The 19,703-nt window shown below is 38.2% G+C and overlaps 1 protein-coding gene and 1 pseudogene across 1 annotated transcript; both read right to left on the bottom strand.

Moving 5' to 3' along the window:
• Positions 1–2,471: 2,471 nt before the first annotated feature.
• cdca7b (cell division cycle associated 7b) lies at positions 2,472–9,886 on the bottom strand. The gene is made up of 10 exons (XM_063898607.1): positions 9,598–9,886; positions 6,873–7,016; positions 6,672–6,772; positions 6,027–6,267; positions 5,880–5,942; positions 4,868–5,050; positions 4,374–4,529; positions 4,109–4,258; positions 3,369–3,505; positions 2,472–2,886 (listed from the first exon to the last, which is right to left on the bottom strand). Exons 1-10 carry the CDS (start codon positions 9,613–9,615, stop codon positions 2,865–2,867), a joined length of 1,215 nt encoding a protein of 404 aa, XP_063754677.1. The 5' UTR covers positions 9,616–9,886; the 3' UTR covers positions 2,472–2,864.
• Positions 9,887–16,355: 6,469 nt separating this feature from the next.
• LOC134875075 (lactose-binding lectin l-2-like) lies at positions 16,356–17,018 on the bottom strand (annotated as a pseudogene).
• Positions 17,019–19,703: the final 2,685 nt, after the last annotated feature.

Below are 19,703 nucleotides of genomic sequence, written 5' to 3'. Positions count from 1 at the left end.
CTCTGATGCTGGTATTTGTGTTTATCAACCTAATTCTTACACTATGTGCCTCTTTGGGGAACCATTACTGTTTCCAATTACCGTTGTTGATGGACTCCATATCAAACTTGTGACCATTCAGTTACAGGGATGATCTGTTACCACTCAAAAACAAAAAGCTGCTTTGACTGAGTGGATTATGTTTGTTGGTGTGGACATATAACAAGCTAATAATAAGCCGTCTTGTTCAATAAAACATGACCTACATAACACCCCAAGTATGACTCGGCTACGATCACAAGTGTTACTTCTGGGAGTTCACCACTAGGTCACTGACTGCAAGTTTAAAAAGAGCATAACGTAGTAGGCAGCTCATGTTTCAGACCAAAGAAAAAAAAACGTGTTTAATGTTATGAACTCTTTAAATATCATAACAAGGGGACCATTTCTTTTGACTGCATTGCACAACTGACACTATAGATAAAGAATCAAGACATTAGATTAGATACAATCTGTAATGTCCTTTTCTATATCTCCTCACATTGCATGTCTCATGAAGATCCGGTGACCTCAAGATGACCTCTGACCTTGTCCTAGCCACCGCCCTGAAGCAATGCTAACTGCTCATTATGTGGGATCAGCTGACTGGCTCAAGAGCAACAGTTGACCTGACCCTACTCACTTGGGGAGATAACACACACACCACGTTCAGACAACACACTTGCAGCATAGAGCGTGTGCACCTCTCCTACTGGGACTATAGATGGATCTAAAAATCCAAAATCTTGAAAAAAGGTAATTATCTTTTTGCATTGTAACTATATTGCCTTGTTTTTACGCTGCTGCAACATAGGCATTTCCCAAATTGGGATCCATAAAGTAATTCTATTCTATTAATTTCTTGATGAAAATATAGCATGCTTTCTGGTCATTTAAAAATCAACAATGACCTCCTTATGGCAGCTGACTCTGGACTCCTCACCATCCTCATCCTCCTCGACCTGAGTGCAGCCTTTGACACCATCTGTCACACCACCCTCCTCAACAGGTTATCTTCCATTGGAATCAACCACACTCCATTAGACTGGTTCTCATCTTACCTGTCTGGCCAAACTCAGTTCGTTCAACTCAAATCCTTTAAATCCATCCCCTACGCTGTCACTTCTGGTGTGCCCCAGGGCTCTGTCCTGGGGCCCCTCCTCTTCATCATCTACCTTCTTCCCCCTGGCAATATCCTCCGCAAATCAATTCCACTGCTATGCTGATGACACCCAGCTCTACCTCACCACTAAACCCTCGTCCACTCTCCCGCCCACCTCCCTCACCGATTGCATCTCTGAAATAAAACCTGGTTCACTCAAAACCTCCTTAAGCTAAACAGTAGCAAAACCGAGGTTCTCCTCATCGGCACCAAATCCACTCTATCCAAAACCGACAGCTTTTCCCTCACTATCGAAAACTCCTGTTTCACCCTCCCCCAGGTTAAGAGTCTGGGTGTCATCCTTGACAGCACACTATCCTTTCAATCCCACATCAATAACATCACCCGGTCTGCCTACTTCCACCTACGAAACATCAATCGCCTCCGCCCCTCCCTTACCCCACACACTGCCGCCATCCTTGTCCACAGCCACGTCACCTCCCGTCTGGATTACTGCAACTCTCTCCTCTTCGGCCTCCCTCAAAAAACTCTCCATAAACTTCAATTGGTCCAGAATTCAGCTGCCCACATCATAACTCGGACCCCCTCCATCCACCACATCACTCCTGTCCTCCAACAGCTCCACTGGCTCCCGGTTCAGTTCCGTATTCAATTCAAAGTCCTCCTGTTAACATTCAAAGCCATCCACAACCTCGCACCCCCCATATCTGTCCGACTTCCTCCATGTTCCCACTCCCTCCCGCTCCCTCAGATCTTCTTCCTCCATACACCTGTCCGTCCCCTCCGCCCGTCTCATCACCATGGGGAGCAGAGCATTCAGCCACTCTGCTCCCCGTCTCTGGAACTCATTACCACCCCAACTCAGAAACATGGATTCATTCCCCCATTTCAAAACACAACTCAAAACACATCTGTTCAAAACTGCTTATTCTACTTGATGCCAATTCCTCCGTCACCGTCTATTGTTTTAAAAAAATATTTGCATTGTTGATTCCTTTTATTGTCTTTGTATCATGTACGGTGTCCTTGAGTGACGAGAAAGGCGCCTTCAAATAAAATGTATTATTATTATTTGATAAATGAATACTGTTTGAAATAACCACATGTTAAAACCTACTTTAGTACAACGTGTAGTTAAACTACTGATGTTTCTTTATCTCCATCAGACCATATGACATATTTGAGTTAGTAAATGCTTGCTATTATTAATTTTAATGGCTACATCGTCTATCAAGATATCTCAATTCATTATTTTGTTACTTTATGAATCCATGGAAGACTATAAATCATCATATTAAAAAAGAAAATAATGACATGTTTAACTTAAAATGTACAGTAGACTGAACTGACAGAAGTATGGTAAAGTGAACACTTTTATAAAAAGCTGGTATATACAATGAAATGCTAAATTTGCATCTTCAGAAAACTGACAAAACAACCATAATCTTACATGTCTACTAGTGAACATCAACAATAGAACTATACGTATGAAAATATGCAATTCAAAACTGAGAACTAGCTTTGAGAACAGCAGAATATGCGTGCATCTTACGCAGCCTTATTGAGGACAGATAAAACATAACGACAGTGTGTGTGACTTGTCTTTAAAAAAAAAAAGGGTTAGTGCTTCTCTAGTTAAAATCAAGTCTTAATCTAAAAATGTGCATTGAAATGAGTTCTACGATACTGTGCAGCTTCTGTTCTCCGATCTTCTCTCTGGACTTTACTGCAGATCCTTCTGAATACTGAGGAGACAAAAGACGTGAGCTCAATGTGCAGTAAGGACTGCAACTGAAGGTTAGATCATTCTTTCTTCATATAAAGAGGGGCAGACAGCAATTGAAAAATATATATTTTTAAGAGCATATATTCAAATCTAACTGACCAATGCTATTTGTACTTTCACATTCTCTTCTTGAAAGCACCTTAACGAGCCATCAGAGCCCTTTCTTCCTTATTCCATAAACTAAATCAGTCTAAACTATAAGAAACAAGAACTTTCTCCCCAAAGATCTTTTTTTTTTTAATATAAAAATAAGTGAAGCTGCACCTCTAGTTCATTCTCCTTATTCTATTCTCAATGCGTTAGCGCAGACATTTCCCAACAGGGATATTACACTTACTCTTCTTAATTAAATTGCTAAAATGTTTATATCATGGCTGTTTTAGGGAGATCCCAGTCAGGTCTGTAAACATTAAACAGCACAGTGAGAATCAGGTGACGTACCTCTCCAGATATTTGTGGACATTGTCGTGGCCGTTGTAGCGAGCCAGTCCCAACAGGATGCCGGTCGCACAGCGGCCCTCCTTCTTACGACACAGACTGCAGTTACACATATCTCTGCAGATGGGACACGACCACGTCTACGGAGAAAAAGGGCCCAGATTTATCATGGGTGACCAACACATGTAATTAAACGTCTACACAATTGAACCAATGCCAGGGTTTGTAGGTACATCTGTGAGATGTCTTTTTTTTCTTTAGACTGGATCTTTAAGAGAAATTCAAACAGAGACCGGCATTTCTACTAGGAAAATGTATCCATCCAAAAGCCCTTTGGATACTCTATTTAAAAGCTGTAATTTGAAAAAATCCACAAGAAAGAACAACTTACAAACATAGCAGAATATTCATATTCATGTGTCAATTGTATTAATTAATAAGGATATTTCGGGACAGAAATCGTTGAAAAACCAGGTACAGCTAGACAGCAGGGTTAACAATAAAGAGGAAATCAGAACAACATTGTATTCACTTGAAAACCTTAAACAAACTGAAAAGATTCAAATACAAGACAATTTGGTTCTTAATCTGTTTGTAACTCATAGTGTTTTGTGTGTAAAATTCAGCCGGGGATTTGAAGGATATGACTTCATCCCAAAAGACCCTACACACATCTCAAGTTTAGCTCATCCAAATGAATAAATAAGGAATTCCAGATTAAACACACGAGTATTAGCACTGACCGGGTCGAGCAGCACATCGCGTACATCCTCCCCGTAGCGGTTCTTCAGGCACGGCCCACAGAACTGACCTTTGGCCCCTACGCAGAAACCACTGCGACACACTGTCTTGGTGTCCAGAGTCTTCTGTCTGCACTGGTGACACGAGCTGCCCTGGAAGAAGAAAACACACACACACACATAGTGAAAAAAACACACTAACCCAGGAAACCAGACAGTGTAGTATTTCACTACGACCACTGATTAGGTAAAGCCGGATGTGCCTCACATTCTCCTTGTCCCAGATCTTGTCTTTGTTGCCGGATGCTATGTTGTCCAGTTCTTCTTTGGTGATATCGTCGACTGACCTCACGTCATACTGGCTCTTCCTGGAGCTCTGGCTTCTCCTCTTTTTATTTTTCTCCCCGACATGTTCCTCGTCCACCTGACCAATCACAACCGACAGATTGCAGGTTAATAATTCAAATTATCTTAAACTGACTAGATAATTAACTGGGGATTGTATAAATGTTTTTCAGTTCACATATTTCTCTTCTTCACATCTGGCTGAAAAGTGTCTGTTTCAACAGAATACTTTGTATGAACTATATCACACAAACACTAAATATAAAAGCCGATTGCCCATTCATAAATATACAACCCAAGCACTTCCTCCATCTACTGCATACAGTGTACAGTTGTTGAAAAAAGGCTGGCCCGTGGGTGTGTGTCTGTGATAACAGGTTAAAAAAGTGATTTCCAGAGGAGGGATAAATAAAGTACCTCCACCAGTCTCCTGAGGTCTACCGTCCGAGGGGTTCTGCTGGTGAGCGGTTCGCTCTTTTCCTCCACTGCAAAGTTCTCAGGAGGACGAGCCTTACGGGACGGGTTCCTCCTTTCTGAGCCCACCTGTGAGTCAAACTTGCGTTTCCGGGATGTTGCTTTCTCTTTCGCGCGTTTCTTGTTCTGCAGAGATAAAACAAACACAGGGTTTATACATCAGAGCAGTAAAAGGTTTATACCAGCTTCATTGAGGCAAGAAAAGTTCATCTGATCTGTTTGCACAGCACTCCTTAGTTTCAGCAACTGTTAAGCATGCCTATGAAGCTTTGCTCCGAAAAGTTAAATAAGAGTATCTTATTAGAATACAAATGAACCAATAAGAACCCGTGTCCACATAGACCCATTCTTTGAGCGCCACTGTGTTTTTGTACTCCTTTCAATTTCAAACAGGCGCTATATGGACACTGGCTCCAAGTTGTCAATATTAGCATTCTAGTTATAACAGCCATGCAATTAGTTGTCCTTGATCACAAACATACAAGATTGTAAAGTTGTTGAAATCATTTTTAGTAATGTCTCAAGTTAAAAAGGGGCAATCCTGTGAAAACCAAAAAAATAATAGGTTATTTTATAGCGTTGGTTTGCATCTTGCGTTGCCTGGCGTATATTTCATTGTTGAGTTTTGTGTATTTTTACGAGCCTATGTAAGAAGGGTATTGCATACTAACCTACGCTCTAAATGCTATGGTTTTATGACTACAATTGCCCAATATAACAGATGGCGATCATAACCGACAGAAATATTTGTCTGAACCTGGCATTACTGACTGTTGTCCATAGTTTGGGCTAATTGCATTTCAACTACATAGGAACAACAACGAGACGCTATCGATGTTAACAAGACAACAAAGATTTCTATGTTTCCATGTATAATAATGGGTTTGTTTGGAATGTTTATAAGTATAACTGTACTGGTGATAATTCATCTTTTAATGTTTGTGCGTAAACTCACTTGAGGGGTGGTGGGAGGAGTCAGGTCAGCCATGGTGCTGAGATCAGCAAACAGTTTAGCCAGCTGAAGACAACCACAGAGAACATCCGAGGTAAAGGACATGTGACAAAGTGTGCTAGAATATGGATAAAACAAAGGCTTAATTACCATGGCCTTGTTTTCCTGGATGTTCTTGTTTCTTTTTTGTAGGCTCTGAGAAAGGACCTCCTCTTCAGCTTCCTCCTCATCCTCCTCTTCCTCCCTCTGTTCCTCTTTCTTGTTCTGCAGCTGCTGCCTCAGTGTCATCCTCGGTGTTCCTTTCTGTGAAGAAGTAGTTTCTTTGACTGGCTTGTTGACACTTTCCTCTAGTGGTTCCTTTTTCGGGGTGGATTGTCTTTTGACAGGAAACCTGAATAATAAGAATAGAAATTAGAATAAACAATCTGTGTATTCCTAAGGTTGTCATGTGCACAGCTATAACACAGTTGTCGGCAATTAAAATCTTCTGTTGCGGTTCCTCCAAAAGTACAATGTTAAACAAACTTAAAGACATACATATAATGTAAGAAATTAAGAAGTAAAACAGTGCAATAGAAAGTGACAAAATGGTGGGAGTACAATGCAGGAATAACCATCTTGTCTAAATCAAATGGAAGACTAAATCTATGGCCAATTCACCTTTTTCATCAAAATCACAAATATTAGGGACGTAATATTTCTGCCAACACAGGATTTAAGGCTTCATATGTGGCACAGTTAGACCCAGTAACCTCATTGTTAGTGGAAGTGGTAACAGCAACGAGAGGCACACACCTCATAGCTACTAAAAGACTGTTCCTCTTTGGAGGGTGGGCCTCCTCGCCATCTGAGTAGAAGCCTGTGTCCACTTCGCTGTCCTCTTCTGAGTCCATCATCTAGAGAAACCAGAGACAACATTTAGCCTGGTGCTTTGGCGGAAGTATCGCACACTTTTTTTAAATCCAAGTAAACAGCCAAACCATATGCACTTCCTACCTTGGTCTTAAGCCGTTTGTTAAAAGTTCCTCTTTCCTCCTCTTCCTCATCCTCGCTAAAACCTTCAAACTCCTCCTCACTGTCCGACTGGCTGAACAGGCAAGCCAGCTCAGCAGTGATGAACTTGGATTTGAAACATGGAGCCTGTTGGCAGACAAATCAAACATCACATTAAACGAGGTTTAGATGGCGTGGAGTTTTTGACATCCATTAAGGCCATGGAGCTGATTGTTATAGTGGCTCCCTTTTTAGTTTGGGTCATGAACATGGCCATACCGCAAGAACATGAAAGGAAAAGATCACCTTGCAAAGCAGCTTTCTACCTTGGTTAGGATTTATACTATATATTTAAAGCATCTGTCCTATAGTGTATATATTTACATTCTGTACCGTTTGTAACTTATAATTTGAGTGCAGTCTTTAGTTTGTCTATTAAAATACCATAACTCCACACAAACATGGAAGAAGAACACTGCAAGTTTATAAACATCAGATTCCAAAAAGCTTTTTTAATGTTTCATGGGGGAGAAACAGCTTTCGACACACGTGTTAGAACTTAAGAACACACAAAGCTTTAGGGGTTGTAACTACACACTCATTATGGTTCTTTACAGGAAAACTCCACAGGACAATTTCTCAGTTACATTTCCGGACTTTAGACAAGAGGGAGCACGGTTCCAACAGTGTACATCCATTACTGAAAGTGTCTGCAGTGGGAACAATGAATTAAGGCGCTATATGGACACTGGCTCCAAGTTGTCAATATTAGCATTTTAGTTATAACAGCCATGCAATTAGTGTTCCTGGATCACAAACACACATAATTGAAAAGTTGTTGAAATTCATTTTTAGTAATGTCTCAAGTTAAAAGGGGCAATCCTGTGAAAACCAAAAAAATAATAGGTTATTTTATAGCGTTGGTTTGCATCTTGCGTTGCCTGGCGTATATTTCATTGTTGAGTTTTGTGTATTTTTACGAGCCTATGTAAGAAGGGTATTGCAAACTAGCCTACGCTCTAAATGCTATGTTTTATGACTACAATTGCCCAATACAACAGATGGCGATCATAACAGACAGAAATATCTGTCTGGACCTGGCATTACTGACTGTTTTGTCCATATTAAGTTTGGGCTAATTGCACTTCAACTACATACAGAATTAAGTTCAGCTGTGGCACTGTGAAAACTATAAAACAGTTCTCATGTTTTACATTGGCAGATGTCAAACCTAAACCAAGAACATATCCTTATCACATCCGACCTCTGCGACTTCTCATTGTATGTCCAAAAACAAGGTGAAGTACAAAGGAAACAAACACTTCACTTGTACTTTCCGGGGATTGGCCTTACTTCCTTATTGTTCAACAGAACTCCAATGCTCTGTGTTTATTCAATACATATGAATTGAACTTTTATTTCTATTTCTTTATTTGTTTTGTTGTTTTAACCTTTCTATATTTGGACAGGCAAACTTGATGAAGGTATCAAATATGGAAATTGCAAACAGTATGATTATTTCATTTAGAGAGTAAGTATTTATTTACAATTATAAATATTAATCTATGATATTTTCCACACCAAATGCATATAAAGACCTTATGTACTCAAAACATTTTACAATGAAAGTTTAAGATGCAGAAAGTATGTAAAGTGGTTTTTCTGTAGCTGGCTTTATGAATATGTAATTCCAGATCATCTTTAAGCATTTCCTTAAAAGTAAGCAAAGTCATGACGTATCAAGCTGATATGTAAACTGTTTTTTAGGCTGGTAAAGAGGTCCATAACCCAAAACACAATACTAGGGTCAAGTGTCAACGCGTTGTTCTTTTGTGGGCTCTTATAATAATAGTGTGCAAGCATTTTACTAGGGTAAAGGCGGACTTTTTAAGCTTGGAGTCTTTGATAAATATGTACACGTGAGACAAGTGTAAAACAGAGTTAAGGCCATGTCTGATCCATTTGTTTATGTCCCAGATCCCACTTGTTGATTTCTGCTGAACTGTCCTCTCAAGTCTAAGAAGTGTTGACCTCTGACCTCAAAAGAGGAGGACCACACAGACCCACCTGCCAAGCTCCTTGATTAACAATTACTTTTACTTTGAGCATCAGCTAAATGTTCATTCAGCCTAAATGCTTGGAGGAGGAGGAAGTACTCAGATTGTGTACTTGGGTTAAATTAGAACTACCAGAGAGCAGGGATACTCTGTTACAAGTTAAAGTCCTGCTTTCAGTAACTAAAGGTATAAAATAAATGTAGTTGAAGAAAGTACACTATTTACATTTGAATTGTTGTGGGGTAGAAGTTCAAAGTAGCAAACAATTGGATAATTTAAGTACAAGTCATTCAAAAGTGTACTTAGGCACAGTACTCTTAGCTACTTTAAATCACTGCCAAAATGTAAACATGAACATTGATGTGATCAAACTCACGTGTAAGTTAGCTGCTGGTCAAACCAGGACAAACATAGATAACACAGGGTTTGGAAATATACTTTTACACAAAACATAATGGCAGCATGTCAGGGCTACAGAACAAATTTAACTTCAGTCAAAGACCATCCTTTTTCAGAAAATAAAGTGTGTTTTTTTTCAAAATGGTGCAGACTCTGGCCAGCTGAACCAACAGCGTTAACAATGATGTATAGTCTGAGTAATTGTGACTTTTCTTAACCACGCAATCTAACGGGAGGAAAGTTAGATTGACAAGAAGTGCTTTGCCACTTACCTTTGATATGAGGGTCATGTTTATTTCCGTTTAAGGCAAATTTCAGTCCAAGTGAAACTTTTGTCTCGTAACATGAAAAGCAAATGGGTAGAGGAGGGTTTAAAAATTAACCGCTGGTAAAATCCGTTCAATACAAAAGTAGGGGTTTTGTTTCTGCCTTGCTTATACATTAGTTTTTAGGCAAATCGAATAATTATAACAAGTGAGACTAAATTTACTTCTTTAAAATACTGAAATGTTTTTGCTCCCTTATGGGTTTCGATTAACATGTAACTGGATGTTAAGTAGTCTGTTTACTTTTTATCCCCCCCAAACTCATAATGGTGCAGTCCGTCCTTTCGCGCGAAAACGGCATATGGGCGTGGTAATCAAGGCGAACATGCCCCGGTTCCCTTTACATCCATGCGTTTTACTTAAAAATACCCTCGGTCTACCCTTTAAAGATACAAATTTAAAAACACATTTGACTTCTTATGAAAAAGAACTCTTAATCTTTTAAATGTTATTATTTCATATCTTATTGTCTTGTTACCTCCAATGTGTTGTGCAATATCCTATTTTGTGTATATTTTCCTAATAATACACCAATACATTTATTTATAGTTTGAAGTAATAAATAATAAAAGTGGGGTTTTTTTGCATTTCATATGTTTTAAAATCAACAAGTGTTTAAATGAGTTTTTAAGAGTTTAATTGGCAATTATTCTAAATGTTTATTATCTAATGGTTTTCTCAGTTTAGTCAATGAAATGTTAAAAAATACAGAATCAAACCTTGTCAAAGTCCATGGTGCCCCTTTGGCAATCATGCAATAGCAGCAGGGTAAGTTACCCAATATAATATAAAAAGAAATGATTGGGGTTATTCTGCAGCTTTATGAATGCTTTTACTTTTGAAACTTCAAGTGCAATTTGCTGATGATACTGCAAGTAATTAGTTTTCCACCGCTGACGTTCATGAACATTTGACAGGAATTTCGGCAAATGAAATACAATAAAAACCTTATTTACTCCCTTGACCTGCAAAGTTTCAAATGCAAACAAATCCCAATTATTTCCAGAAGTTTCCTTCAACTTTTGTGACAGATTTCATTGTAGACAGGCTCAGTAACTTAAGTTTTCATATGTTGCCTGCAAACTAATCAGAGCAATTAATTCTGGCCTTTGTATACATACAGTCTATGATTCTGGCACATGGAGAACATGTTTTGCATGTATGAAATTATATTGAATTAATGTGCAATGAATGAGCTTTGAAAGTAAAGGGGGTGTTTTAATCATTGGAGTCATTAGCTGCTTCCATTCGTTATGCTTAGCTAAGATTCAGACAGCTAAGGCCAACAAGGAAAGGATTTAATCTTTCCCTATAGTAGTTTTCTTCATGGTGGTCAACAGGGGCAAACGTGCTGCAACTGCACTGCAAAAAACAATGTAAATGGGCCATTGTATAGCTCAATTGGTTGAGCTGGGGGCATTTGTACATTTGCCATCCCTTCTGTCTGTTAGCCCAAAAATAATCGTAAAAACACAAATTTGCCAAAACACATAGAAATAATTAAACAACTTCACCAAATTTACAACCCATGCGCAACATTTAAAAAAACATTCACCAACTTGATGGAACAGGCGCGGAGTTACTGAAAGTGCTGGATAGACAAAAAAAACTACAAATCATAGCAAATAAAAAAATGCTGCATGAAGCTCAAAACTCGCAAACCAGGGTACACTAAAAAGTGATGCTAAACCGTGATGGGTTCGGAGCCCTTCACTGTAAAAACTTAAAATCTTGCTAAGTATATTTGTGTAATTTCTAGTCAGAACATGAACTGTATGTTCACTTGATATAAGTCATAAGAACTTAAGAGGTAACAATTGAAGTGAGATATATTGTTTTAGAAAATTCATGTTAAGTATCTTTTCTAACTGAAATATTCTTTTGAGTTGTATCTCAGATAAAAAGCAAATAAATAAGCTGCAGTGGAATTGGTTAAAGATGGATAATTTTGTTTCTAATACACCTTAATTGATTTTAGAAAACACATTTCCATTGCTAACATCAGAAAACAGAACACTTTTGAGCATTTCTGGCTTATTTCCATTTCATGTTCCTTGTAAAATAGTTCAAAATAAGTTTCCCCAGCTAACTACAAAGATACACCGAAACACCTTGTTTTTATACATTTTCTATTTGATTTTGGAGCAGCATTTTTTCCATTGTTGTTCGGGGTTTTGCTACGTTTGGTTAATGCAGCACTTTTAGTAACGCTGTTCATTTTTTTGAAAGTTGATGAATGTTTTCTAAGTGCTGCACATGTGTTGTCAAGCCGGGGAAGATGTTTCTTCATTTGCATGTGTATTGGCACATTTATATTATTTTTATTTGCATTGTTTTTGAAACTGCATGGCCATCGTATTACTTTGCAGTGATCAGAAAAGAATTAAAAACGTATAGACAATATAAACTAGTGGAAGGAGGACTTGACCTGAGTATTTCTTAAAAGCCTGGTTATGACCCAGCTACTTAATATTTGTATCAATTTCCAAGTGCAATTACACAGCACCTGCATCACACCAGGCCTTTTTGTTCTGTTTGTCTCGCATCACAATTATCCTCCACTGCTGTTTAGCTGTCAGAAGCCTGATGGGTAAAATACTCATCATGATGACTGCAAAATAATAGGTTTTAGCGGCTTCATGCTGCACTCTGGGTCTAAATCCCCCCCACACACACACACACACATAGCACATGTAGGCAGTGTTTACTGTTTCAGGCGACAGTTCATGCCAGCTGGAATCAGTGTGGATGAGACAGAAGTAGCTGTTGACACACTGTAAACATGTTCTGCCTTTTTTGGCTTTAAGTTTAAGAATGTGGCTCAGAAGGTTTACCAATCAGAAGGTCGGTGGTTTAACCAGCTGAAATCTAATTTTGAGTTAATTCGGGAGAACTTTTAATACTGTGGTCCGTTTGCATTAGTTAACAGTACAGGGAAAGATTGTGTGCACTTTTGTTTCACCCGGTTATTTTCCAGTAACTCTTCAATCAAATAACACACTAAAGGAAAAACCTAAGTAGTTTGACATTGAAATTGGGTTTATGTTTTAATATGTTAGATAATTGTTTGTTTCCCAACATATAACCATTGATTTGATATGAATTGCATTGAAATCTAAGACACAGGAGATGATAAAAATGTCGGTAACTACTCACCATGCTGCCACTTTTTGAGTTTCACTCCATGCCGGCCTGTCTGTACTTTCTAATCTACTATATCTGATTACTCAAGCCCTCCTTTCCTTAGCCTTTATTTAAAACAACAGAGAGGATGAATGTGTTGTTTATCAGAAAATAGTACTGTTGAGTACATTTTAGGTTTGGATGTTTATGTTCATGAGAATAGATAAACATAGAACAAAAAGTATATACATCTGTGTCTTTATTGTGGACAAAAGCATGTTAACAGCAACAGGTGAACATATGCAACATCTCAGTTGCTAAGGACAAGTTGTGCGAGATGCACAAATTGAGGCAATAGTTTTGAGAACAGCGCCAATCGTTCCATTTCTTTCTATAGTTGTTGAGGACACATTGTTCACCTCCTTGGTTGTTTGGCTCTCCTGAACTCCAAAAACAAAACTTGGCTGCTCTCCCATCAGACCACATCCATCTTCCTTCTTTGTGGATGTCACTGAGTCCAATCTATGTTAATCCCTGAGTAGGGTCAAAGTTTTTGATCAGTGTTTTGAACCAAATTCTCTTCCCCGGCACTGTGGATAGACATCAGGTTGGCTCCCTGGGACACACAGTGGGGCTCTGTGTCAGCCCAGGTCAAATGTGTCCTCATCAGACAGAACACTGCCCAGCCGGACATACTGTTGCCTGTCTGTGAGGTAGTTGGTAATCCAGGAGATGGTGGACGCATCTACCCTCATAGCCTGCAGCTTGTCACTCAGTAGCCATGGCTGGATCGTGTTGAATGCACTGGAGAAATCAAAGAAGTTGATTCTCACAGTGCATCCCGATCCATCCAGGTACGAGTGAGCATGCTGCAGCAGGTAGATAATAGCATCGTCCACCCCCAGGTGAGGCTGGTAGGCAAAATACAGAGGGTCTAGAAATGATCTCACCTGTGGTCTGAGATGGGACAAGACCAGTCTCTCCAGCACCTTCATCCCATGAGATGTGAGAGCTACTGGACGATAGTCATTGAGTCCAGAAGGAGTCGTCTTTATAGGGAAAGGAACAACGCAGGACGTCTTCCACAGCACAGGGATGGTCTCCAGGTACAGGCTCAGGTTTAAGCAAAATAAGGATGAACATCAAGGCAAAAAAGACCATATGCTTGTCTGAATATATCACATAAAACTATAGTTTATTATTTTAAGGGGAGACATATTGCTTTGTTGCTAATTTTCTTTTCATTCACAACTGATCATAACACTGACTTGCTCCTCTGCTGCCTTCCAGTGGCCACAAAGCGTAACTGCTACTTACATTACAGCCTGTATCTCCAAACTACCAATATATTTTCTTCTGAAAATGCTCTGGCGCTGTACTGAACCTCTGAACATGGCACATGAGCATATGTCACTTCCAACAATCATAAATGATATGCATAAAATTAAGAATATAGTTTGAATGGTCGAATAACACAGAAAGCTGTGTTTGCGTCATGTATAGGGGTTATAGTAAAATGACTGCCACAAGGCCTTTCTATGACACTTAATAGGAAAAGATCAGCTCTGATTGTACAGATCTTACTGAATAAGAATTGCTGAATAGGTTTATCAAAAAGCATCTTTGAAATGAGACTATGTATCTCTGAAGAATTTTTTTTTTGCATGCCTTGTGTTGGCTTTGGAAAAATAAATATCTGCAAGACAGACTGACTCTTTTCACTTTTTGTTTACCATTACACTAGCAAACCATTATACTAAGATGCTAAATTACTATTTAGTAACATTTTAAACAGGTTAAAGATAGTTTAGCATTCAGGACTATTCTATAACTGAGAGGCTGCACTGTCTGCTGTTCAGTGAACATTAAGGAGACTACATTTAAAAGGGAAATATATCATCAAATGTATGAATAATGCATTGTTTCCTTGTTAATAAAGTGAACCATTAAACCTGTGTTGGATATATCAAACACACAAACAAAAAAATCACTTTCTGACACACATACACAGTAAGTGTTCATCTGTGTCTTTATTGTGGCCATAGGCATGTTAACACCTTGTTCAATCACACATATTATATGTAACATCTCAGTTGCTAAACACAAGCACTGTGAGATGCACAAACTGAGGTATATCATTCCATTTGCGATCAAAATCAAATCAAATCTATCTCCAGCAGGTGTTGGTGGGATGAGATAACAGTCTGTTTTTGAAAGATACTCTTCATTGCAAAAAAGACTACGTTTCCATCCCACTAAAGATTTGTTCAAACGTTGGTCTTCACTTTGAGATCCCCTTGGGCTTTTGGGACATGCATTTCTTCTTTTTTATTATATACACACATCCTCAGTGAGCCAATATTTAAAAAGTGTATAATGTGTTTGTTTGAGTGTGTATTGCTGCCTCTGTTTCATACACTTCATATACACTTTATTCTGCTCTTTCTCTTAACAACGTGACTTCATTTTCTGTTGGTGAGTGGTAAACGCTGATGTTCCTGTACATTAAAAGACCTCCACAAAAGATATGTAGAGTACTTGTGAATGCAGCAGCTGTTACACCTGTACTGTTCCAATACTTATCCATATAGTTCCACCTATAGAAATGTCACCTGGCTGCTGCCTTGTAGCTGTTAATGGTACTAGATGGGTAAATTCTACTTTACATTTAATATTTTTATGCACACTTAAATCATATTAAGCTACCGTTGACTCTTTACTTGCTGTAACAATTTACACGTCCCCTCTGTGGGATGAAAAAAGGTATTCTGATTCAGTGAATAGTCACAGAACAAGTAAAAACATATTACATACACATAATATGATGAATGGTGATTTGATGAATTATGATGTTATAGTGGAAGTAGAGAGAAAAATACATTGATGCTATATGTGGATAGAAATGTGATGGAAAACAGTGAATATTTACATGTTTGATTATAAGTGGTGACATATAAATAGTAACTATAGAAGGATGACATTATCGTAATTAAATGTTATAAGTACATGGGAGGAGTGAGTAGTTATTTTGATTTGAAAAGTATGAATCTAATTTGATGTTTGCCATAAATGTCTTTATTAAGGTGCATGTGAAAAGCATCTATACAGTGATTCTTGGCCGGGTTATATCATCTTGATGTAGGAAAGATTATGAATATTTTTGTTGTGGTGATAGGTGAGTGGTGACATTAAGATAGGCAGTGCTAACCCCATATACAAATAATTATTATAAGAATTGTTTTTATTATTCTATTTCATTTATTTGTTCATATTGTTTTTTCTTCCTGTTTTTTCACTTTTTGTTATTATTTTGAACTTAAATATTTATTTTAAATGAATTAACTTTAATTTTCATTGCTTTTTAATGATGTCTTTGTTCTGTGTAATGGTGATTCTCTTAAAAAACAATAAAAAATTGAAATACAAAGAAAAATGCATAAGTATTATACACAACATAAACACACAGACACTTCTATATGTTTTAATAACATGATGTTTGAGATCGTAATCAATTGAATTGTCGATGTAAATCTTTCACATTAATGAAAATGAAGGTTAGTAAAATAAATTCTTTACACACATTTAAGTTTTCTTCCATGTCTTTATTGTGGTCAAAAGCTTGTTAACAGAGCAACAGTTTAACAGTGACCTGGTTCAATCAGACATGTATAACATCTCAGTTGCTAAGGACAAAATATACGAGATGCACAAACTGAGGAATAAGTATTAGAACATGCGAGATCATTCCATTTATGATTGAAGTTGGTGTGGCCACAGTTTTCTATTCCTTGCCCGTTGTCTGGCTGTCCTGCATCCCAATACAAAAACTTGACTGCACACCCATTGGACCACATCCAGCTTCCTTCTCTGTGGACGTCACTGAGTCCGATCCAGGTGAATTCCTCAGAATGGTCAAAGTTCTTGATCAGTGATCTGACAAACTCTTGTTCCCCCTGACTGTGGATAGACACCAGGTTGGCTCCCTCTGACAAACATTGAAGCTCTGCATCAGCCCAGGTCAAATGTGTGGACGACGTACTTGTAGCAGCGGTTGTTGAAGGAGAACCAGAACATGGGACAGCTGCCACGCTGAAGCTTCACTTGAGGGTCATCTGAAGGAGACACAGGACCCAGAGCCAGACCCAACAGGAAGAGGAACAACAGCATGATGATGTCTCTCCGTCACAGGAGCAGGATGAAGGGTTGTTTGTAGGTTGAGTTTATTTGAAGCGTTGGATGGGATTGAGACCCTGAAGGAAACAGACGACTGGTTACTTTTTATATGCACCGGAGAGGGTGTCTTCACTGTTGGCATAATATTATTGGTCAACTGAACTTGGCAAACTCTGTCTGTTTGACACAACCACACAGTATCTAGAAATAGGCTAAAAAAAGACTAACAGCTCACCTGGAGCTGTCTCACGACATCCATCATTTTTTAAAACACCAAATAAAGGTATTTAATAAAACGTTTGCACTGCCAAAGAGTTCCAGAAAAAACAAATGCTTTTCTATAACTATCTGCAGGAAATGTTAGTAAGTGATCACAGTCTGTATTTCAAATACACTTTTTTTCATGCACAGAAAAAGACTGACCAGCACATCACACTAAAGAAATGTTCTAACGTCACAACAGTATTATTTCATTTTCATTAGTGAGTGTGTCATACATCTTGATGTGTGTGTTCATTAAAAACATTCCACATGCTAGATACAGTATGTACTGCTGGTGACTTCAACAGCTGTTACACCTGTGCTGTTCCCAAATGTATCCAATACACTGAGACTGACGTGGACAAAAGACAGGACAAAAAACTATTTAATAAATCAGTAGAAACAAAGTCTCCATGTTGTTACTGTTCACTGTTTCGCTCATTATTCAAATATTACTTTTGTACTTGCTCAAGGAACATGAAAAGGAATAATTCATTTAATACATCATCTGAAAACATTAGGACGCCACATTGAGTGATTTCTCAACTTCGGCGAAATTAATGTTGATGAAATGACCTTTGTACATTTCTACAAACGATTTCGGAGCTCCGACAAACACATGAAAAGTAAAAGCTTTTATACCCTATGCACAAGGCTCTTCTATGACTCTGATCTATAAGATCCAGCTATTGATCAATAACTGACTTAGTTTTTTACAAAAAGCCTCTTTAAAACTACACCATGCATTTATGTTGATAGTAAAAACATTGAGATCCTCTTTGAGATCTCGTCAACGCTCTTCATTTAATAAATTAAAGTTGCTCTAAAAAGGAGTTTCTCCCTTTTTGATGTGAACTTAAAGTTAAAAAGAAGATAAATATTTTTACTTTCAAACCATTTCTGTTTCATTTGACCTTACCTCCCACAGAGCGTCAGTGAGACGGTATTTAAAAACGTGTTTTTCATGTTCATCTGTCCATCAACAGTGTGATTTCATTTTTAATAGTGAGTTATTTGATAAAAGCTGAGGTTAGTGTTCATCACAAATCATTTGTCAGATGTGTAATGTACTCGTGTCTGGAACTGTTGTCACACCTGTGCTGTTCCCACATTTATCTAATACAGAGACTGAAAAAGACATGGAAACACTTCGTAGTTTGAATCGATAAAAACAAGCAGGTGAAATACAGCATCTGTGGAATAAAAACTGTCCCTGTTGTCGCTGTTTACTGTTTTGATCATTCTTTGAATATTACTTTTGCACTTGCATAATGAAGATGAAATGAACGTTGTGTTATTACATAATGTGACATTTTTTAGTTTGAGCCACAACAATACCAGAGTGACTTCCCACTTAGACTAAATGAATGTTGATAAAATTACCTTTGAACATTTTAAACTTTATTTTAGAGCTCTAATGCATTCACAACAATAGTGAAACCCTAACTTTAACAGTCAGACACTTTTGCTTTAATGCTCATTACAGCATTTAACACCAGAGGAAGGAGACCCTGACTTGCTCCTCTACTTCTCCCAAGTGAAACATAACATATAGTACTTTTTTGTTGCTTCAAACTACAAACCTGCTTTCTTCTCAGGGATGCTTTTGAAATTTCTGAACTTGCGAACACAGCACCTGAGCTTTATTCATCTTAGAAATACACATATAAACACAATATTACATTGAATAGTAATTTGATAACAAAATCATTCTGTTTTATTATCACAGTGACCAGTGGAGTGTCTGTGCATGTGTGTGTAAAGGTTTATAGTAAAGATGGCCACCAGAAGGCCTTTCTGTCAGCAGACCACATCTGATTCATCAGATCTAGCCTTCTAACAACCACTGACTTTGCTTAACACAAATGAAACTATGGAGGTATGAAAAGAAGAAATAACTACTCTTTTAACCAGAGGCTGAATTGCAACCTAACTAAACAGCACTAGTTAGTTTTATCATTATCCCATTTCTTCCTATAAAGGCTGCCGTCAAATTGGTCAGAAAAAGTTACTCAGTCTAGCTTTAAGGGGGGAATCCATTCCCCATAGTATAAACAAGGCACAAGTTGTGTCCTTGTGATTAAGTCAGACCATTATTGCATTTGACTCAGACAACTCAAGTTTGAAATGTTTATTTGAAGCAGCATATAGTTTGAGTTTTGCATCTAGCTTGGGCCTCATCACGCCACAAATGTACATTGAACATTGAGTGATGATTGAATAACAATCCCCTCGAGCCTACAGGTGGAAGCTGGGGAGGAAGCTGGGGAGGTGGTGGGGCAGGCAAGCAGCAGCGCCGTTGAAGTAGCAGCAGCAGAATTAGCGAGGCAGACAGATCTGGCAGAATGTGTTTGGTTGGTTGTAAGGGGGGCAAGGAGCCTTATGTGTATTTGTATCATTGGGCAGTCGACCGCTTCATAATAATAATTATTATTATTATTTCTGGCTGCTGTCTCTTATTTAGAAAATTCAACTTCTCTAATGTATAGTTCCAG

This window comes from Eleginops maclovinus, chromosome 13 (genome assembly GCF_036324505.1).
Source record: "Eleginops maclovinus isolate JMC-PN-2008 ecotype Puerto Natales chromosome 13, JC_Emac_rtc_rv5, whole genome shotgun sequence".
Taxonomy (NCBI): Eukaryota; Metazoa; Chordata; class Actinopteri; order Perciformes; family Eleginopidae; genus Eleginops; species Eleginops maclovinus.
This window is presented reverse-complemented; position numbering and strand designations above follow the sequence as displayed.

Bases quoted from the DNA above. Each gene is read 5' to 3' on its own strand.
- cdca7b (XM_063898607.1), bottom strand. The intron at 6,773-6,872 runs GTAGGAAGTGCA...TGGTTTCTCTAG, and splicing joins ACAAACGGCTTAAGACCAAG to ATGATGGACTCAGAAGAGGA. The intron at 3,506-4,108 runs GTCAGTGCTAAT...TTTTCTCCGTAG, and splicing joins GCGATGTGCTGCTCGACCCG to ACGTGGTCGTGTCCCATCTG.